We start from the raw sequence: 23579 nt of genomic DNA on the forward strand, positions 1-23579 counted from the left end.
GTACATAAATAATAAAAATCTATTTAATTAACTAAAAGCTAAGCTGTAAATTGGCAGTCACAGTCACATCTGGCAGATCATGCGGTGGTTGCTGTTATCTGCAGCATGAAAGCTGCATGGTGGAGGCCTCCTGATACTACATGAGCTTAGATGTCTTGAGCAGCAAGTCCCTGGTTCAATTACTGGCTTGCTGAACCATCTTCCTGCTTCTTCCCCATATTTTCTGTCACTCCCCTGATAGCTGATGTCTAATAGTCCATAAAGTAATAAATGCTTTTCTTTTTTCTCTCTTTTCTTATTTTTTTAAAGATAAAATAGGTATTGCACAAGATTTTATGTAAATAAAAAAGACATTGTTTAATACTAGAATTTTAAACTCAGAAAATAAGTGCCATTTTTGATCTAATGGAAAAAATTGAAATTTATTATTCTTTTTTTATTTTTTATAAAGACAAAAGAAATAACAATACTTTACCCTATATTTTGACAGGAGTTGGTAAGATAGATTTCCACTTCATCCTGGGACTTAAAATACAGGCACAAATAATTATGTTATCCTGTTAAATTAACTCTTTTAACCTGATTATGGACATAATGATACTTTTAATTTGATCAACATCGAAGTCATGATTATTTGTCATAATTGTTCAAAGACTTTAGTGACAAAGTTTTTTTTGCACATCCATGTTGTATTTACAATATGTTTTACATCCATATTGTTTAACTAAATTCATTGCAGTTCTTTGAAAAAATGAAAACTTAGTACAAAATTACTGCTTCACTTTTACATTTTGATGCATTCCTGTTAATTAAAACTTCTTTAATTAAATAAGATGCGAATAAAAGCGATAACGTATCTTCTGTCTAGTGAGTTAACCATTTTCCAGAAACCTCGATTACTCGCTGTATGTACTGCAAACAATCTTTGCTGATTGTTTTGGTGGTTTCAGGTGTGTCTTTGTGAGCTGGATGGATACGGTGACGCGCTGCACAGGCTGGCTTTTATGGATGTTTATGTTAATGGTGGATGAATCACGTTAGCAAGCAGTGAATTGTTTTTCTTAGCCTTCATGCATTCATAATACTGCACTTTGTGTGGTGTGTTTTTAGGCGGCTGAATGAGTTAGTTGTGCTGCTATTCAGTGCAGACACAACTCGGCTCTCTTTGCATGTGATTTATTTTTGTTGACACCACTTGTGCTGAATCCAAGCAAATGATTTTTTTTTTTGTCTTTGAATGTTTTATTACTCATCCATATTAGTCCTGAGGATCATGAGTGATGATTGAAAATAAGGACTGAGATTAAAATTTGATAAACTGCGCAGCCCTCTACGAATGTTACAAATGGACAGGACTGATCATGTCTGTTGCCTAGCAACAACATTAACTTTTATTAATTATTTTATTATTAACATACCTCCTACATTATTGGTAACATGATAGACAGGTAATTTAGCTGTCAGATAATTGTTAACACCCATCCATTAACCAATCTTCCATTTATCCGAACAGATCTGAGATTGACAACAGTCAACACAACAAATCTAACCATTGCGCCGCCATGCTGCCTATATTTCAATGGCTAATGTTAATGCGCACCTCAGACAGCTTAATATTTATTACAAATGTTGGTACTACAACCCAAAATTAGTGACCGAGCCCATAGGAAGTCTTTTTGCAATGACACCTCATATCATCTGGGGGCCTTCAGAGGTTTTAATGCAGGTTTTTTGACATTTCTGGCTTGGCTTCATTTTTCTGATCCAGAAGCTGCATCTGTGTTTTACCCTCCCAGTCTGCAAAGGCGTTGTGTGAAGTTGTGTGTTAACCAGACGGAGCAAATACAGCACCGCTGGTGTCGATACTATTGCAAATCTGTAGCTAATCCAACAATTCAGTTGAACCTAAATAAATAAACAATCACTTTCCAACAAAAGATTGTAAAACAAACAGTTTTACACATGCAGGTTGTTAAAAAGATTTATTCATTTATTTATTTTTTGGTCCAACTCACAAATACTTGTTTTTATAGTTTTCTAGCCATTTTTACCCTTCAGCACGTCCCTGCACAATGCCCTACACAGCTTGAAAGAGCTCACCCGCAGCAATCCACTGTGAGTTTTCAACGACACATCAAGTGGGTCCGTGCTCCATTTAGGAGTTCTTTCACCCGCCTGGCCCCCCAGAATGGAATAAAGGTGAAAGAAAAGAGCAGCCATCTCTGTCGTGTTGTACCAGAGCGCTGACAGAAGGAGTGAGGGAGACAGAGTGAGGAAGGACAGCCATGATTAATGTAGAGGCTGTGTGGACCCAAGAATATCTTCCCACTGCCCTCCATCTTAGCTAATGTGACCTGCCATATAGGTCACTCATTACAGTGTGTGCGTACGTGTGTGTTGTGTTAGAATGGACCGACTAAGGCTTTAGGTGCTGTAATTTCTCACTTTTTCTTTACTATCTATCTTACTACTCATATATCTCTATTCATATATATATATATATTAACTGAGCCAGCCCTGGTAGAAGAGAGTAAGTAAACTCTTTGTAGCTGAACTAAATAATGCCCAGCCATCTGCACTAACAGATGCATCTACTTAGCTAAGGATGAAGATTGTGGCCAAACTCAAGGCAGCCACACAACCGAGGGCACTACTTCCTCTTTCTCACCACAGGAGATGCTTGCAAATGTGAACACACCTCTACTCAACATCCCCACTACCAGTATCACTAAAAGCAATGATCTCATATATGCAACTGCCACAGAAATCTAAGAAACACTTGGGTAGAAAATCACAAATACATACAGAGAAAGCCCCCCGTGTGGAAAAGAAGGCTGTAAAGGAAATCAGGGAGATCTGGAATGATGTTTGTGCACTAACAAAGGTCCAGAAGGTTTTGTGAGAAACAGACAAGAGCTATCTAGGGTCTACTCTCAGCTACAAAGGAACCATACTATGATGGCAGACACAGACAAATCTGACACTGAGCAATCCTGGAAGACAATCTTGGAGAATGAGATGGCACAGAGCACCAACACCAAGTGGATGGTACACCTAAGAGCAGACCACAGCAATCTCCCAGACACAACCACCTCTTGTACGTGGATGATATTAAGGTATATGCTGGGAGAGAGCGAGACTTCATTGATGCACCTCACCAGGCTCTACAGTAAGGACATCAGGCTGTTAAATGAACTGGAATAACATCCCAGTGTGGGGAAAGAGACTTTATTAGAGGCTTTGCAAAGGTGCCTTGGAGACAGTCCAGTACATAGTACCAAGATGGAAGATGGAAGCTGGAACAACATAAGCCGAGAGACACAACCAAGTGGCTGGGATAGCATACAGGAACATCTGTGCCACATATGGATTAGAACTCCCCAATTCCCGATGGGAGACACCACTGAAAGTAGTTGAGAACAACAAGGCTAAGGTCCTGTGGGATTTCGAGTTCCAGAAAGACAAGCAGCTGCTGGCCAACCAACCAGACATGGTGGTGGTTGAAAAGGAGCAAAAGATGTAGCAGCCCCGGCAGACAGCAACATCACAAAGAAGGAGCACGAGGAAATAGAGAAGGGCCAGGGGCTGAAGGAACAACTGGAGCAAAAGTGGAGGTCAAAAGTGGAGCTTTAGGAGCTGTAAACCAGAGAGTGGCTTCAGCAGACTCCAGGCACAACATCAGAGATCTCTATTTAAAAGAGTGCAGTCCTAGGAAAAGCTAAGATACTGCACACTACCCTCAAATTCCCAGGACACCAAGCTTGAGGAACACGCACACATACCGTCTTGCCATATATATATATATTTATATATATGTATATATATATATATATATATATATATATATATGACATATGGTTCTCATTTATGCTTCGACTGTTCAGTTTCTTTAGTTCTAAAATGCAATCATAATCCAGTCCATAATGATCAAATGTGACTTTATAACTTTCACTACAAGAGCCTGAATATTGCAGAAAGGTAATAATAATAATAGTAGATTGTAAATGGAATATTCCACATGCTAATGTAATTCAATTTCCTTTTTCTCACAAAATCACTCATTTCTATTCTTTTGTTATTCACTGATTTTTCCCATTACCCCCCTCTGCCCCCACCCCCATCTCTTTGACCACCCTTTGCCCCACTATATCTCATCCTCTGCTCCTTTCATTCTCAGATACATGATGAATGTGACGTGGGATGGCAGAGACTTGTCCTTCACAGAAGACGGCTACCAGGAAAACCCAAAGCTGGTGGTCATTGTTCTTAACAAGGAGAGAGAGTGGGAGAAGGTAGGATCTATATCTAAATAATCCTGCACTGAAAAGCTTTCACTTCTTTGAAAAAGAATATGAGTTTGGAGGGAAAAAATGTCTCTAGGGACGTTTTAGCGGTCGATGCTCCAGAAGCCAGCCAGCCAGCCCCATTCCTTATTTAATAACCACCATAGTTTTCAGCTTTGCTAAGCATTTTAATATGATAAACTTGCATTAGGTAACACAGTGTGCCATCAGATTGTCATGGTTGCTGAAAACAGGTAGTTTTGATTTATAATGATTTGTTCCACATGTTCAATAAATAAGCATTTCTTTAATAAAATAAGGACATTTCCAGTTGTCCTTATTTTTTCCTTGACTAAAAGCTTAAAAGGTCATTATTAAAAGAAGAAGAAGCTTCTTTTTGTTGCTCCCTTGTTTGTGGGAGGGTCACAACAGTGGATGGATCCAAATATTGGATTTGGCAGATTTTTATGTCAGAGTCCTTCTAGGAATTTGTACCTGCTTCGGGTCTCAAACTCGGGATCTTTGGCAAACGTGTTAATTGCTTGACTAAGATCACTCAGTAGGACTTAAATCAAAATGAAAGAAAATGACATTCAACCACCGCCCACCATCTTTGGCTTAGAGGTCACCGCTGAGACATGCAACACGAAAACAAAACCAGCCACGAGCGCAGTATTGAAAATGCCACCTCTGTGTCATCATACAGCTCTCAGTTGATCAATGAGCTCATTTACCGAGGAGCTTATGGATTGCTGTAACTGGTTAATGTTAGGTGGCTTCTATAAAGAATGGGCACTATGAAAGGCTGAGCATTCGTGCCATTTTAATGGACTTTAAATGGCAGTCATGTATCTTTATACCTACATCTGACTCCCTGGTACTTACTTAAATACCTCATATTTAATGCCCCCATAGCTCATACGTTAGAATGGGTGAGACTGAGAGGACAAGTTTGGGAGAAGGAAGGGAAACAAGAGAGGAATTGGAGGGAATTGTAAAGGGAAGATGGATAATTTTGTGTTTTATGGTCATTTTCTTTTCTTTGCATTGATTTGATTTTGTCACTCCCTGTGCATCTGTCTCCTCACACCCTTCATTCTCCTCTTTACGGCTGTTCGCCACCTTTGATCTTCTTTCTCTTCTTCTTTACCTCATCTGTCCTCTTCCATCTTTTCTTACCTTCCCTCTTTTCCTTTCATCACCAGTTCAGATCATTTGTAGACTCTGGTGTTGTTTTTCTCCCCTCTGATAGGGCCTCAAAACACAGCTGAGACCTCTGATACCGGAGGGTGGCGTGGGTTCAGTTGCATGCACGTGTGTATTTTGACCCGTCAACACTGGTTACTGACAGAAACAGTTTTCGAGAGACTCGTGCAGCAACGAATGCAATTGTTATTCAAGTCAGACCCATGCGTGTATGTGTGCGTCTGTGACTTACAGTTTGCAGTTTAGTTTGCCGCAATCTGCAGAGTCTCCACCCGATCTTTGAGACTAGTTGTTTCATATTTCATACCTACACACACACAAACACAGACAGACACACACACAGATGCATGCATGCAAAAGACCTTTTGTTGATGTGCAGAGGAGAGGCAGAGTGTGGTGTTTTGAATACAGAGCCTGGGAAATTGATCAGCACCACTTGGTACTGTGGTTCAGAGAAAGCGACAGAAAGCAAGAGACACACAGAGACCCAAAGTGGAAACATAATTGGAAGCTTCTCTCTTTCTTTCTCTCTCTTTCTGTCTCCCTCTCTTTCTCACACACACACACACACACACACACTTTCTCTGGTGCTGCTGTCCCACCCATGCGCCAGAAAGCAGCGGCACACAGAGAGAGACCTGTGATGATCAAGAGGTAAAAATTCAGTAACTGCACTAAAATATGGATATGCACTAAAAATATAAAATGTGTCCCCCTGAGGCACAGGAGAGACAGGGAGAGGAGTGCTGTATGGAACGCTATCAAGACGAACAAGAGATAGAGACAGATGGGAGGGAATATCGAGAGCAAATGATCGCAAGAAAAGGAGACCCAAAGAAAGAGAAAGAGAAAAGGAAAGAAGCAAAAGGAGAAGAGGAAAGGTATAAATGAGCCACCAGCATGTGTATGAGTTCCCTTTTTTTGAGCACACCTGCTCCTCTCTGCAGCGCACACCCACATTGGTTAGATGATGTGTCTTTTTCTTTTTTTTTCTTTAAGTTTAGAGAAGAGCTACCTTTAAAGTCATTGCACCTGTGTGGTTAGATGTGCGTGTGGTGTTTGGGTTTATTTATTTACTAAGGGTTATGTAACTATCTGTGAATAACTATTTAATTCAAATGAAGCACATTTTGCAGGAAGTCATGGGGGTATATTTGCCTAGATAATGAGGATGGAGCCTATATGGAGTTTTTGGGGGGGCATTTTTGTTGGAGCTTTAGACAAAGAAAAAACAAAGTCTTGGTTGACTAAAATGGTTCTAATTTTAACTAATCAGTTTGTCCTAAGGGGAAAAAATAAATAACTTAAAAAAGTGTACTCGGTGCAGTTTAGCCACTAGCAATATTAGGCTAAATTAATTACAAGTAAAACATAAAAGCTAGTGTTTTCTGCATATTAAGTAATCTTAAACTGGTTCTTTTATTCTGAAATGATATCAGCAAACTTGGAACCAACCAGAAAGGACTTGCCATATTCATATACAGTAGTACAGTTTGTGTAGTACTGTCCTGTGTCACCACTCATTTCGCTTTCACGGAGCCAGACTTGGATCATGTGATCTCAAGCAATCCGGTTGTTAAGTGATGATGTATTAACCCTGCTTCCAGGTGCAAACTACACTGCGTTAATTAAGGCGTTTCTTTCTATTTAATCTAAACGAGCCCCTAAAAATAGTCAGTGATCACTGTCGGCCTCTCTGGGTTTTTATTACGACTATTCAAAGTTCTTTAAGGTTTTTAAAACCTTACGATGTAACTAGAGTCCATCAGCTAACAGTTTGCCAGACAGCAAGCATTTGAATGGGACAGAAAAGAATCACTCTAAGGCTAACAAAGATTTGAATGGGTACATGGACATTCTTTGGACATTTGCTGTTTTTTCTCTCATTTTCAGTCCAGTCCTTGTACCTGATCAGTTTGAGAGGAGTCGTGTGTTTGTGTTTTTGTTGATTTATGAATAATTCAAGCATGAAAAGCCACCTAATTCAAGGGATGAATGAGTGCTGTGTCTAAAGAGCTTATATGTCATTATTTGGTATCAGCACATTTATTCTTCATCATAGTTTGAACTCTTAGGCAACTGTCTTGTAATTTCTTTAAGTCGTCTTCAGGGATAGTCCTCCAGGCTTATTAAAGGACACTCAAAGCTCTTCTTTAGATGATCCCACACTGCTTCAATAATGTTGATGTCCGGTCTCTGGGGCGGTATTTTCTGCATATTCTTCTGCATAGCCCCAACACCACTGGCTGAAATGAAGCCCCAAATGACAGAACCTCCACTATGCTTTATAGATGGCTGTAGATACTCAGTGTTTTATGCCTGTCACTGTTGTTCTCCAGTTTCCTCCAATTTTATTTATTTATTGAATTTTTTAATTTGAATTTTTAAGAACAAGGCACACTAATTGTTCTTTAAGAATCACCTTGTTGGTGTAAAAATACTACTTAATGCCGGTCAAACTGTGTTATCTTTGACATTCATGGACTCAACTAAATAAATGACAAATTATTTGCTTTTCTGACAGGCTGCAAGTAACAAAGTGCCTAAAGGTAAGATGTAAAATTCTTTATGTAGACACAAAATTGGTTCATCCCTGGAGTTAGGAGCCTTTTGCATACTTGAATAATTCACAGGGCAAAAACAAAAACACATTGTTCTGAAAATGGTCAAGTAAAAAGTCTGGACTGAAAATGAGTGGAAAAGCAGCCGGTCAAGACAAACTTTGAAAGACTTTTAGAAAGTCTGGAGAACTGTTGCTCTAGAGCACTTTAAAAATGTCAAGAAAGTCTGGCCCCTTGAATACTAACTTTGTAATTGCTTCATAACTAGTTTAAAACATATAAGTAACGCGATTCATCACAGGGCGTTAAAATATTTATTTCACTTAATATGAAATTGAAAAAAATGTCTAAAACACAACATGTATAAAGAGAAATTTTACATTTCATTCTATAAATATGAATCTGAATTTATAACCTTACCTAAATATTGATGGCGAGACTGATAAATGTCTGGATGGATTACTCTTGCTAAGCAAGACGTTCACTTTTTCATGTTCTGCCTGATGTGATTTGATCAAATAAAACTAGGCATTCATCACAAATTAGCTAAAATCACAGTAAGTAGAACATTTAAATAATTAAAGTTACCATTTACTAGTTAATTTTTTTCCTAATCATTTAATTTTGAAACATTAGGAGTCTAAAATATTAACTGCTTCAAACTACTGTTCATTCAACAGATGCAACAGATGTCCATGTCATACCCAAGTTTAAAAAAGAAACATAATCCTTACTTGCTACATATCCAAATCTAGATCCATGCACCTCTTATTGGATCAAAATATATTACATTTTCTATTTTCATATTGTCCTTGTATTATTTATGAAAGTCTACAGCTTTGTAATTGTTTGCTGAATTAAAGCATGACTTCATCAACAGCACGAGAAAATTGTATTTACCGATCAGAACCAGGATGTTATATTTGATTCCTGCTGAGTCGATGAAGTGCGTAAACTGCTTCAGGAACTGCTGTGGTGTTAGCAGCCAGTTCACAAAATAATTATTACAGACAGCATGGGATTTGTGCTTGGAGAATCACAATATGGAGAGCAGACGCACAGAAAAGCCCACGTGCATGCACCCACACTCGCAAGTCGACACACAAACGCGCACATGCGTCTTCGATTCAGGCGTCGCTATTCTCTGAGCCTTTGTGAAAGAGCTTCACTTTAAAGAAATATGTCTAAATTAATGGATTCCGTTTCTTTTCGATTTTCCACTCTTTCATCCTCTTTCTCTATGCCCTCATTTTTCGCGCACAAACGGCGCCGTGCGTGCACGCAGACACACATTCGGAGCAAGCGTAGGGTGTAGGAGAGGGAGAGCAGAATCCATTTTCCTGACATAATTTTGTCTGACAGGAGTGACAGATACTGTTTTATGACTGAATGGGTTTCTCCATGCTATTAGGAACTCATTCTCCCATAATGCAACTTGCCACAACGATAACTCTCCCCGTGAGACTGGCACAGAGAATGTGCTTGGTGTAAAAGCCATGACCCCGGTTTTACTTTATTCTTTTATCATGCTCTCTCTGTTATTCATCCAGGTTCTGGTTTATTATAGCCCTTGAATATGTGTGTGTGTGTGTGTGTGTGTGTGTGTGTGTGTGTGTGTGTGTGTGTGTGTGTGTGTGTGTGTGTAGGTTTGTGTGGGCAGAAAAAGTGTAACACAAAGAGACAAATATGAAACGAATGAAATGAGGAAAAAGACATGTTGGTACAAAGAGCAAGACCTTTAAAGAAACAAAGATAAAGAAAGATGATGATGGAATAGAAAGAACAACAAAGCAGAACAAGTGTGAGGTGACAAAAGAAGGAGTGGTAGATGAAACAAGGGCTTTAAGAAAAAAGTATACGAAAAAGTATACAAAGCACTTCAGGGACAGAGTGTCATCTTGCCACCAAGTGGCTCTAAATCTATTTCAGAGTGATGATGCGATAGGATTGCCGGCGTGGATTGTTATAATGCTGTAATCCCACAGGCTTTAAGATTGTAACCACACACATACACAAACACACACTGCTTTCCATGAACAGCATGTGCACAATATTTGGTATTAGATGTGGGTAGATTCAGCATTTTGTTCTCTGACCAGTCGATAGAGAGTATCTTCCTACCTCTATGGGCATTAATTTATAGCCCCTCTTTCTTTAATTGGAAAGAAAGAGCGATTGGGAGGAAGAGGGAAGAGGAGAACAGCAGGACAGGAAATCAGAGGAGTTGCTGAAGTCAGCTTCTTCTTTCCCTCCTCCTCCTCCTTTCCCTCTCATTTTCTGAGCAGTGCATTTATCTCGCTTCTTAGTTTATTGACTCATCCAACCAAATCAGGACTACTCTTCAAAGATTATATCAATGGCTGTACGGGTCAAACAGGATTTAGTTGTACAAACAGGAGAGACGATAAGAAAATGAACTCGGTAGGAGGGATCTCCATCCATCCATCCATCCATCCATCCATCCATCCATCCATCCATACATCCATCCATCCATCCATCCAACCATCTATCCATCTGGGCCCATGTTCTAGTAATTCAATGCATTTTAATTGTATTTTTGTAGTGCCAAATCACAACAACAGTTGCCTTAAGACGTTAGCAGTAGGCAGTATTTGAAGCAGAAATGCCTAAACCTCCTCTCCCAAATCAGGACCACCTACTCCAACTCTTCTGGCAGGACACTAAGGTGCTCCCAAGCCCCCCAAGAGATTTAATCCATCCAGGGTGTCCTGGGTTGGCCCCAGGGCCACCTCTTGGTGGGACATGCACAGAACACCCCACCTAGGAGGTGCCTAGGAAGCATACCTCAACTGACTCATTTGATGATGAGGAGCAGTGGCTCTACTCTAAAACCCTACCGAATGACTGAGGTCCACAACCAATCTCTAAGGCTGAGCTCAGCCACCTTTAGAGGAAGCTCATTTCAGCTGTTTGTGTTCATAATGTCATTCTTCCTGTCATTACTGCGATCTTGTGGACATAGGTGATGCTGGGAACGTAGATCCATTGATAAACCGACAGCCTCACTTTCCCTCACAGTTCTCTCATCACCACAACCAACCAGTAAAGAGTCGGCACCACTGCAGGCACTTCACCAATCCATCTGTCAAACTCCACTCTCCCCTTACTAGTGAGTGAGACTCTGGGATACTTAAACTTCTCCACTTAGGGCAGTAACGTGTTCCTGGCCCAGAATGAACATTCCAACTGAGAACAATGGCCTCGGGACTTTGAGGTGCTAATCTTCATCCTGGCCACTTAACACCTGTCTGCAAACCACCAGGAGGTCAGTGTTCAATGATGCCAAAGAATCCACAGCTTTTCCAAAATGAAGAGACTTTGAAGACATCACTCTGTTTAAAATAGAGAGTTTTCATCATAGGATAAAGGTGACGACTCAGATTTCAATTTTTTGACAAACTGTTTGGCCATCTTAGCAATATAAATGCCCACTGGAGAAAAAAAATACATAACCAGTTATTTTTCCCACTTACAAAAAAACGTGCCATATACTCTGTAAATCTGGAGTATATATATCAGCATAAACAAAGCTGAAAACAGATGTTTTATCAACCTTTAAAGATGACATTCCCTTTTTTGTCTGATCACAATTATGATACACGAATTACATTTTTACGTTCCCATAAAAATGTTCTATTATCTCCACCCCTTTAATGCATAAACACTCACACAGACACAAACACACATATGCGGACAGGCGCAGACACATGCACTCACTCAATTGAGAAATGCAAAACAGCTGGGCTAAGACAGACAGGAAAATGTGGCCGATCCCTTGAGACTAACGATTACACGCAAGAAGCATAGGTGCCACCTCAGCGTACCGTCCGGCTTTGCTTTCCTCAACACATATGCCTACGCAAACACAAACACACATGCACACACACGCGCACAGTTTGAGGAGTGTAGCCGACAGCAGAGTGAGCTGTTGACAGCGGTGCCGACTAAGAGTGGAGAAGAGACTCTAATCCCTGTCAGAGGATAGAAAACCACTCAAAGCAAAACAATTAAAATGCTAATTTCACTTCCTCCTCTCTGCTCGGCTGTTAATGACTTAGCCAGGCGTGCAGACGAAGCAACAACATGTGTGTGTGTGTGTGTGGTTGTGTGCGGATAACAAACACTGTCTCATGACTTCGAGGTCAAGTGGCTGACATATTAGCATTGCTATGATATGTGTGTCGGGTGCAACTGCGTTAAGATATTAGGGGTTTTTTTCCCCACACACCTAAAACAAAGAAACTATATTTAGCTTAACCTTTTCCAACCCTGTTCGCAATCTTGTTATTAATGTCTACGAATGAAAATATATCAATGCCTCTGTGTGCATGTTTGCAGTACTCCGAGTTTTTGGCTATAGATGAAGCTAGTAGAAATGGAAACACACGAGACGTCAGAAAGATTTCTTATATGGAGGAAAAGAGTTAGAGCAATGTTTTGCCATTTTCTGGCTCCTGTATTATTAATTATTAAAAGTCAAGCAAAGCCCCGATGCCTGTTGCTGTTTATTATATTCCACTCTGCCTTCCCTGACATAAACATGTATATATATATATACTTTATGTACAAACACACACACACATATAGATCTACAGAGAGATGTCAGTGGGTAAAAATAAAAATAACGCATAGGGGAAACTGTGACATCACAGCTCTGAAAACTTTTTGAATTATCAACCCAGTCCCAACTGTCATACTGTCACACTAAATCTCTGTTTCTGTATGGGTTTGCATGCATAGCAATATCACTGTGTGCATTTTGTGATCCAACCCTGCACGCCATGCATTTAATATGCCGTGCTTTACCTTACATTCAAACAGGCATTTACTGTGGCCTAAGAACAACATATAGTATATGCTGGCTGCAGCTTTTACAAAAAATGCTTTGTTTTATTTTGTTTTTTCTCACTTCTGCTTTATGTTTTTAGGGCACATAATACAGGAAAGTTGAGTATGTGATGGTCACTAAATTGCAACTGTGATTTCTTCACTGCTTTCACTTCATATGTACTTATAACCGTCTCCAACAGAACAGCCTGATAGTTTAGACTCCCGGGAGGTAAATGTGAGGCCATGAGTCTGACCCAAACAACAATCAGTCTATTGACTTCCAGCCTACTCAGTAATTGAAAAGCAATACATTGTAGCCCCAATGTGCCAAGTGTTCTATTTTTAGCCACCATTTATTATATCTTGTTTCCTACTTTCCTCTTCTCTCACCAGATGGGAAAACTGGACAATCGTAGTCTGACACTAAAGTATCCCGTGTGGCCACGTTTCAACTCCTTTGGTGACGCTGAGCTTGATGACAACCACCTGTCCATCGTCACCTTAGAGGAGAAACCCTTTGTCATTGTGGAGGACGTGGAAAGACTCACTGGTACCTGCATGAGGAACTCTGTGCCGTGTAGGAAGCATATCAAAGAGTAAGTGGGATATCGCGCCGCAGTGTCAGCTAGAGTAAGCTAATGCAGTGAAGCTGCTTCACTACAAATCACCAGATATTACTGGTGTAAAAATGTTTGATCAAATTTTGTGTTAACAGAATGAACAAACATCTGAAATGCAGTTATGTCCACAAGTATCTGTACAGGGATACAGTTTGTGTAGTTTTTGGATCATCACGTGCATTTCAAATCAAAAAGTTAAGATGTGATTGAAGTGCACATTCTCAGCTTGATTTCAAGAGGTTTAATAAGGAATTATAGTCAACATGATTTTAAATATGAGAGGTTTTGTAATATCTAGTTTCATATATTTTTTATGTAATTGGTGAAAAATCTTTTGCCATTATGGATCACCCATTGAAAAGACCAAATGCTGTGTTTCCTCCCATTAGATGCTCTGCTAGGCCTTTAATGGAGTCACCCTCAGTCGCCGAGTGTTTGTGGTTGTCTCTGCCTTTGATTTTGTCAAAGGCTATACTGGTTTGATATCAGGTGGCTGACTTGACCAGCATTTGGCTAAATCTGATTAGAGAATATTGCCCTGCACACTTCTGCATTCAACCTGCTACTGTACTTCAATCAGACTAGACTACGACAGTCATCTAGTCTGATTGACTTAATTTGATTGTGTTTTTTTTTAATTTGTTAAAGTTGTGATTTTTTAACTAAAGAAAAACATTCTGCAGTCATTCACCTTAGTTGTCCTCCATAGTCGCCCAGGAGTGTTGGTGTTGTTTCATTTTAAGAACTCATATTAAGCATTCCAACAATCAGCTAACCAAAACGCAAGTTAAACACTTGGAATATCTACCTTAGCTGTCATGGAATAATGAGGGAACAGGCCTCACTTGGCAATGGAACTCCCTGTCAGTCAATTGTCCAATTATTTTTGAGCCTCTGGAAATAGAACATTATGTATAAAAAATATCCCAAACAGTTAGTGTACTGCGTTTGTTAAATCCCTTAAATCCCTTGAATGAAAGCAGAAAGTCTGCACTTCAGTCACGTCTTGATCGTTTCATTTAAAATCCACTATGTTGGTGCACAGAAGCAAAACTATACCGAAGAAATTAGTCATTGTCTTCAAATTTATGGTCCTAACTGTATAATCCACATTACAAAATACAAAACATTTGGGTCTCATCAACAAGTAGCCAATCTGAACATCTAGTTCTTGAGGTATGTTATACCTACAGTATATATCACACCTCAAAAAACTCTATACCTGCTCCTACTAGGGACACACCCATCATGCAAATGTAAATGCTGTCGTAATAAACAAAACAAGGAAATGAGAACGAGATACAGTATTACCGCCTATGTCAGTGATTATATATTCAAGTATATAAGTAAGTTAAAAGAAAATGCATCCATTAAAATCATCTAAAGGCACAAAAATGTAAGTGTGTGTTACAGCTAGTCTTAATCTAACAACGCGGTCCATTAATAATAAACACGCGTTTATTATTGCAACACAATAAGCTGCACTTTAGCCATCTCACCCACTCTCTTCCTCCTTACCTTGTCTTGTGGAAAAGCACAACACAGTGAAATGGTCTGAAATACACTCTACTCTCAGTCTAACTGATTTACACGTAATGTTGTTGTATGAGAAGAAGAACTAAGGACCGCATAAAAAAACTTTCATAAGAGTGTATTGGATAATCAGAAGGTAATAAATTTACATCATCCGTATTTCATTTTCCACAGCGCCGTCTCTGCGCTCCTCTGTCAGTGCATGCTGTCTCGCTCTCTCCTTTCTCTCACGAACACAGAAAGCGATGCAGTGTGCAGGCTTTGCAGCAGCTTCTTTCCTCCTGAAAATGGAGGTGGCTGCTGAACTCAGCATTTTACTTCCTTCCATACCATTTCTTCCTTCTTCTTTTTTTTTCACTAATGCCAAAATACCTCTAGCCCCTTGTTATATTATATTCCTGGAGCGCAAACACACACTGTGGGTGTATGTCACAGAGTGGCTTGAGTGGTGCTGAATCAGCATAATAATAAATGACTTCTGGATCACGTACATTTTCATGGATATTTATTATAGATATTCATTTTTCCACACGGAAATACCAGAAAATGTTAGGAGATCAAGTCTGGGCATTTTCCAGAGTTGCCCTTTCTAACATGTAGCAATCAGCAATAGATAGAGTCCATGCCAGCCATGTTCTTGTTGCTAAATACTGGAAATCGATTTGGGCAAAGGGAAACAGATCTGCGATCTCACATCTCACACCTCTACAGGCCAGAGTCTAGAACAGTTCAGGGCTTTAATGTGTGTGTGAAAAAAAAAAGGTCTACACACTTTGTGTCACTCGTTCACTGCGTAACACGTCTGTCTGCAGCTCCTTTTGCGTCACACAAACAGAGCTGATTAAGCGGCGATAGTTTTAGGGAAGTGGCTGACAGTGATTTACATCCAGAAAACACTGTGAAGTGGGGCGGAGAGTAAAGCGTCTCCAAGGAGGAACACAAACACACATTCACGAGCTCGTACGCTCTCTGTGGCCACATGTCCACTCACTCACAGGCCAATGCTGCTTTTCAGCCTCCCACAGCGCAATTCCCACTCAAGCATCCGAAGCGCCCATTTGGAGAAAGTGGGATAGATGGAGGGAAGGAGAGAGGCAGACCAGGAGTGGCGAACGGGGGGTTGGATCGGGGTTGAAGGAGTATCCATGCATGCAGAACCAGAAATTCACTCATCCAGGCCGGGCCTAAGAGCAAGCCATACTTACACTAACGCTCTCATAGTCATACACAGACCCACACTTTCCTCCCTGGAGACCCCTCGGGCCCTGTTGTGTTTCTATATCAAGTTGGCCTGCCAAGTTCACAAACAGCCTCCATAACATCACATGCTCTTGCTGCCTGATCTGTACAGTGGCCTGCCTAAATGGGAACGCCGTGTTCATGAATGCAGCTATTAAAGTTCTGGCCTATATGCTTACTCTGTCAGCTCCCACCGTTCCCCACCAGCTGAATCTGCCAGAAACTTGGGTTATTTGTCCTTGTTTCGGCTAACATCAACCTGCTCCTTGTAGTTGCATTACATTGACCACAATTTCATTCTTACTTCAACATCACAAGAATATATTGCATATTGTGCTTAAAGCCTCCATGCTTGGAATAAAGACAAGAAATTTACATATCAAAGAGTACAGTGCAGCCGCTGCCTAGTGTGACCTCTTCTGTGGAGAGGACTTGTGATTTGAACCAGTGCAAGTTAATTAGCGCTTCTAAGCTCATACCACATTACCCACAGAACCTCAAGCCACTATCTCTTTTTCTCCGTCCATCCACTCTGTGTTTTTATTCCATTGCCACTGGTGTCCAAACTGTTGAGCTACTGTATAATTCATTGAAATGTGTGGATCAGGAAAGCAAAAAAAAAAAAGTTACATTGCATTCGACAGCGCTGCAAATGCAATTAGGAAAAATGTTATTTTACACTAAAAACGAGTCAAGCCCATTATTTTATTTCTTCTGTGATGGATTAAAGGTTGTTTAGTGTTCCAGTGTGGTGTTCAAAAGTTGCAGGTTTCATCAATGACATTCATAACTGCTGACATATCGGCACTTGGCTCTTTCTTGTGTAAAACTGTTAGACTGTGAAAGTAAATGCCTTTCCAGTTCAAAAACAGGAAAGAATTCCACTTGGGGAGACATTTGTTTGACAGATCGATGGTGACTAGTGAGGGAGTTTGCAAAAAACTGGCAAATGTTGTCTCTTTTTTCCTCTCTGGCACTGCAGAATAACTTAAAAGTGACAAAGTTTCATCTCTGAAGGGTACTGCAGAGTTACAGCCTGATGCGCGGGGGTCCCCTCCTTACTTTCCGTCAAGTTTTTGCCCAGGTTGTTGTTACGCTAAAGGACGAGGTTATCGTCTTCTAATTAGCACACATCTAAAAGTTAAATGAGACTCCCAGGTGGCTCAAAGTTGATGTGCTCTTGTGTGTGAACTCTTCTGCTCTCAAATTCATATACACAGATGGTACAAGGCTTGCAGATGCAGCGCCGTCAAAATTTCCTTCTCTAGAGAGGTGTAGGGAGAAAAGGGAGCATATTTTTCTAATCTTCAGTCATTCCTGAATAGATTGACCTGAACTTAAAGGTGAAAAAGACCCAGGGTGATATTTGTTCACTGGTGCAATCACAAATTTAACAAACACGATGTAAAAAATGAAGCAAACAATGTTGTTTTTGTTTTTTAACCCGAATGAATGAGGGTTCCCTACCTAAATGTGGATGTAAAAATGGATTTGCAGGCTATGCAAAGAGCTGGTATTTGTTCTGTCAATGTTTACTGCAGTGTTCAATCATAGCGTTCATGCCGTTTGTTTTTTTTCCCACCACCGACACCGAGCGAAAGACTAACATCGGCTTCCGTGAAAATCATCTGCTGATGGTCTTGTGTTTTGTGCTTCTGCAGCAACACGACCGAGGCTGGTGGGACGTATATCAAGAAGTGCTGCAAAGGTTTCTGCATCGACATTCTGAAAAAGATAGCCAAGTATGTGAAGTTCACCTATGACCTGTACCTGGTTACCAATGGCAAGCATGGCAAGAAGATCAACAACGTCTGGAATGGGATGGTGGGAGAGGTAAAAAGAGTCTTTTTGTGTGTGTATGTACAAGTGTGCCTGTGTTATTCAACTACTGTATTACTCATCTTGTTGGAACCTAACATCATTACACATTGTGGAGATGTGCTTTGATGGAGCAGCACTTTGCTAATACAAAGTGATACATTTCAGATGAAGACATGTATTAAGGTTAAAGTTCATCCTCGTTCTTCTAAGTTTGGTACCTGCTGACCCCACAGGTATACTTTTTATGATATCATACAGGTGTTTCATTCTCTTATTCCAAATTTCCTTCCAGTTACTTGTTTTAATTAGTGCTATTTAGAATTACCAACATATTAGACAGTTTACCTATTACATATATTAAAGCTAGCTTTAATATATGGAACTATGTACTGATGTCATGTTTGCCATCTGTCCTATGTTCAGGGTATTGAGGATGATAAAGGAGACAGATTCTTTGACCATATCGTGTGACTATTTTAGGTCATATTTAATGTTTTTAGAGAAAAAACTTAATGTTTTGCTGTTATGGTTCTTTTATAAAACACTTAATTTTAAGGCTACCAAGATCCCCAGTCAGTACTTCTACTGTTAAAAATCTGGGTGAATATGTTGATATATGTTTGGTTTTGCTTAGGGTAAGGTAGTGTTCAAGTAAATTTGAAGGAAAAAAATAAAAGTCTGACCTGTGTTCTCTGAAGTCGTACAACTATGTACAGTGCTGTGAAAAAGTATCTGCCTTCTGCTAGATTTCTTAGTTTTTTGCCTATTTGTCAAAGTTGCATGTTGCAGATCATCAAACAAATTTCAATTAGACAAAGATAACCCGAGTAAATCCAAAAGGCAGATTGATGATTAATGATGATTTGAATGAAGTGAAAACTGCTATCCAAACTTACCTGGCCCTGTGTGAAAAAGTAATTGGATCGATCTCCAGTTGACGTGTCAAAGTATTCTTGAGCAAGAGACGGAACCATGAGTTTCCCTGATCCATCCGTTGGCATGTAACTGGTGTAAATAAAGTTCTTGAATATCACATTTGCAAAAAATATCTTGCTGATCAGACAGAGATGAACTTTTTTGAGTTTGAGTCCCGTTAAATCTAACACAACATTTAAACATGTAAGCAACACACCTGAGCTAGTGATTCACCAACAATGACCCGTATAGGTGATCAGGAGGTAAATATTGCAGGGCAACAAATGTGTGAGCAACCAAACCTCAGAACTGATACCCACTGTAAAGTTTGATCTTAAGTAATAGTCTGTAATCAAAAGCAGATTTAACTAAAACAGGTGACCAACAATTTAAAATGTGGTTTTTAAAGGAGACTATTAGAATGAGCATTTATTTTTTTCTATTTTTTCATGTTTCAAAAGAAATTTTTATATTGCCAGAGCAAATGTTCACAGAGTGTAAAAAACAAAAACAAAAACGTTACTGTAGCAACTCAGACCTGAAGACCCAAATCCCAGAGTTCATTTTAAGACTATAAACTTTATAGCTGTCTGTATTTTTTAATGGTAGAATTCATTTGCTGGGTTGAATGTTATTTGTAATTAATCCTATTTTGCACTACTGCTTGCATATTGGCTATATTGATTACATTTCAGTATGAGATTAAAAACTTTATTTATGTGCAATCAGTAATCTTTATATTCTTGTGCACAGATTTGTCAACATTTATTTTGGGTTGAAGAGACAACATGTAGTTAGCCTAATGAAGACATTTTTTCTACTCTGCCTATCGAGGGTGTACTCCACCTTATGACCCTGTGACAGCTGGAATGGACTTTAAGAAAAAAAGCTGGAAAAGGATCCAGATGGATGGATGGATGGATGAGTAGATTGTAACTTTCTCTTCCTTTCTCCCCAATCATTCCTCTTATGTCCCTGCTCTCCTCCCTCCTCCTCCCCCTACCCTGAAAAGGTGGTCTATAAGAAAGCCGTCATGGCCGTCGGATCTCTGACGATCAATGAGGAGCGTTCTGAGGTCATCGATTTCTCCGTCCCGTTCGTGGAAACTGGGATCAGTGTCATGGTGTCCCGTAGCAATGGAACTGTGTCCCCATCAGCCTTCCTTGGTAATTGTCACCAAATAACTGCTCCTTTCTTGTTAGACTGAGGAGAGAACAAGAAGAAAACCTGTCTTGTTTGCTTCTCCGGTTCGTGTTAGTATGGAACGGTGTTTGTTTTGAGTGTGTGTGCGTGTTCCCTCAGATACAGCACTGACAACATAATTCACTTCTGTTACACAGCTGTCAATACTTGCTCTTTCATCTGAGGGATTTAGCTGAACGCCCGCTTCCTGCCACAGCGACTCTCACTTACCTGAGAGGCACTTAACCGCAGGATTTTAACCTAAGACACCACAGATATCCCCGTTATGGTTCCTCAGTCACGTTCATTTGATGCAGAGTGCTTTAGCATTGACATCTACCACAATGCGCAATGCCACAGACACAAAGGCGCACAAGCTTACATGCAAATTGGCAGCAGGATTTTCCACGAAAAAGAGAAACTCTAACACACACAGCAAGGGTGCACACGCAGGTACACACGCTGACATGCATGCAAGCATGCAGTTAGTGGTGTGAAAATGGAAATTATAAGGGCTTAGCAGGAAAACCTTATAATGGCTGGTTGCCACTCTGCACATGCACACACACATGCACACATCCCGGACCCATGCCAGCAGTGCTCTCCCATACATTAGAGCAGAGTTTAATCTCTGCAGTAGTGTTAAGGGCTCAGAGGGAGGACAGGAGTGCTGACACCAGGGCTTTCTATACTGTACCCCTTATTCCACAGCCAAATAGGAGGAACGCCAGTATATATGCAAGTGGTTTGGGGTAGGTGGGTGGGGTGAGATCTGTGGGGCTTCTGAACTTAGAACGGTCTGCTTGGACATGGAGTTCTTTCCTCAGTATGTGTGTGTGCATACGGTATTTGCGACCTGTTTATTCCTTCAGTTCATGGAAAGACGAAGAGTGTGCAAATGATAAGAAAAAGTGATGGATAAGCTATAAAAAGTGCAGTATTAGCTAAACATGAGAACGACCTCTGTTCTCTTGACTTTCTCTCTTTCTTTCACAGAGCCATTCAGTGCATCAGTGTGGGTGATGATGTTTGTGATGCTCCTGCTGGTGACTGCAATGGCTGTCTTCATGTTCGAATACATCAGTCCTCTTGGCTTCAACAGAAACTTGGCACAGGGAAAAGGTGAGTACGGACACTAAAGCTTAATTTAGACTTCTGCACTGATTCTAGCCTATGCCAACATTTATTCCCGTGTTGCTGTGGCGCTGCAGCGTATGGTCACATTTCTAAGGAGGTGGACGTCAGGTTATGCCGTAAGGTTTCAGGAGGGTTACAATATATCTACGACATAGATTTAACACAGAAGCATAAGTCCACTGCTCTAATATTGTGTAGTTTAAATTGCATCTTCTTTCTAATTTTATACCATCCATCTCTCTCTCCTACACACACACTCTCTTTCCTCGTTTTCAGACCCTCACGGCCCTTCCTTCACCATGGGCAAGGCAGTGTGGTTGCTGTGGGGTCTGGTCTTCAACAACTCTGTGCCGGTGCAAAACCCAAAAGGAACCACCAGCAAGTTCATAGTGTCAGTTTGGGCCTTCTTCGCTGTCATCTTCTTGGCCTCCTACACTGCTAACCTGGCCGCCTTCATGATTCAGGAGGAGTTTGTCGACCAAGTCACCGGGCTTTCAGACAACAAGGTAACGAAGAACTAATGAGGTAGTTTTATGATATGTTTTTTGCAGGCCTTCAGTTTTATATCATACAACAGGATTAGAAAATCATCATAGGATGAAGGGGAAAATGAAGCATAGCACCTGTTTTTGTTGCGTGTGGCACTACCGTTCCTCTCACAAAGTTCCAGTCACCTGAATTCAAATGTACAAGTTTTACAGTTTCAAATCCAGCTGGAAACTGTGTTCTGTTGCTCCAGAATGAATTAACATGGGCTCTGTTTTATGCACTCAGAATCAGAATGACGTGCATATAGAAAAATACAGCAACAAACAGAAAGACTGGGATATTAAAAGAAAAGGTCAAGCCAAATGTAGTGAAACAGAATGGGGGGGTGGAGAAGGCTAGACAAAAGAGCAGAGTGCTTCCAAGGACAGAAATACAGATGTATTAGGGGCGATACTATCAAGAGAAGGCTGACGTAGAGGGTTTTGACAACAAACAGACGGAGAGAGGGAGGGAGGGATGGTGTAAGAGGTACATCAATTGGCAGGAGGGAGACTGAGGACTAGCAAAAGGCCAAGACACACAAGATGGTACAAGACAACAGGCAGACAGATATGGGCCAGGTTGAAGGCTGAAGTAAGGGAAGAAAGGCATTAGGAGGGAGAAAATAGAAGATGTGGAAAGACAGGGAGGGTCGGGAACGAAAGGAAAAGGACAAGAAGGGCAAATGGCCGTTTAGACAGTTATGCTGAGAGAGGCTGGCCATCGAGCCAAATGCGACCGACATAATGATGAAAAGCATTTCTCGTGCGCAGCCATGTTTTGTGTAGTTTACTTAAAGTGGGTTTAGACCGTTGGCAGGCACAAACAGATGCACTCTACAGTACCTTTCAACCTGAGGGGAGGATGTGACAAGTTTTATACTTTGGTACAACTATTTCCTTTAATATGCAATTATAATCATTTTATATGATGAGGCAAACACATTGTTTTTCTAAAAGTAACATTTTTTTCTTCCAAAAGTTGCAGGACCAAAATGCTTCACAAAAGCGCGCACACATACACACATCATTCTGTTGCATCAGTGCTCAGCGAGATGAAGTTTAAGATTGCATCAGTCCCCTTTTTCAAGGGTGAGAAAATGAAACATCATTAGTTAGACACTCCTCAATGCATTTGGGAAATATAGGGATAGTTTCCAAAGCAGGCTTTTGCCGTTGTTACCATCCCTAAGTTCGGTGCTTTAGCTTTAGCTTTCTGGCTAGCTTGCTGTAGCTGTGATAGCATACATTCCTGTTTAATATTAGTAATGGACAGCGGTGTGAATCAGATAGCTCCCCTTCGCTGCCTCTCTGTCTCGTTATATCAGTACGTGTAGGTGTGGTTACAGCTAATATGTATTTAGGCCAATGGTGATGACAGATCTTTAAAGGCAGCAAATAGTTTACTACCACTCAGTCTGAACTGTTAGTACTGATAGTAGTGATATATGTACAGGCTCATCTCTACCATATACTCATGGTGCTCACAAACTATGTGCAGTGCACAAGATTTTGCACTTTCTAATGAAAAGTGGCAGCAGTGTAGAATAGGGCTGGGTATCGTCACTGATTTCTAGATCTATTCTTCTATTCGATTCCGATCCACAAGGTCCGATTCGATTTGAATCGGGGAAATTTTGCCTCAGACAGTCAGAAATACATTTCCATATTTTTCTATCTATAAAAGAAAGAAGATTTTCCTGG

General features: G+C 40.4%; 1 protein-coding gene across 1 annotated transcript in view; it reads left to right on the forward strand.

Annotated features, from left to right (window-relative positions):
- grin2aa (glutamate receptor, ionotropic, N-methyl D-aspartate 2A, a) overlaps positions 1-23579 on the forward strand; it is a 167751-nt gene that overhangs the window by 126604 nt on the left and 17568 nt on the right. The window contains exons 6-11 of the mRNA XM_039610722.1: positions 4131-4292; positions 13295-13497; positions 17955-18126; positions 20042-20195; positions 21208-21333; positions 21625-21854. Of these exons, the coding sequence (XP_039466656.1) occupies positions 4131-4292; positions 13295-13497; positions 17955-18126; positions 20042-20195; positions 21208-21333; positions 21625-21854 (1047 nt within the window). The remainder of the gene's footprint in view (positions 1-4130; positions 4293-13294; positions 13498-17954; positions 18127-20041; positions 20196-21207; positions 21334-21624; positions 21855-23579) is intronic.

Source organism: Oreochromis aureus, linkage group 4, assembly GCF_013358895.1.
Source record: "Oreochromis aureus strain Israel breed Guangdong linkage group 4, ZZ_aureus, whole genome shotgun sequence".
Taxonomy (NCBI): domain Eukaryota; kingdom Metazoa; phylum Chordata; class Actinopteri; order Cichliformes; family Cichlidae; genus Oreochromis; species Oreochromis aureus.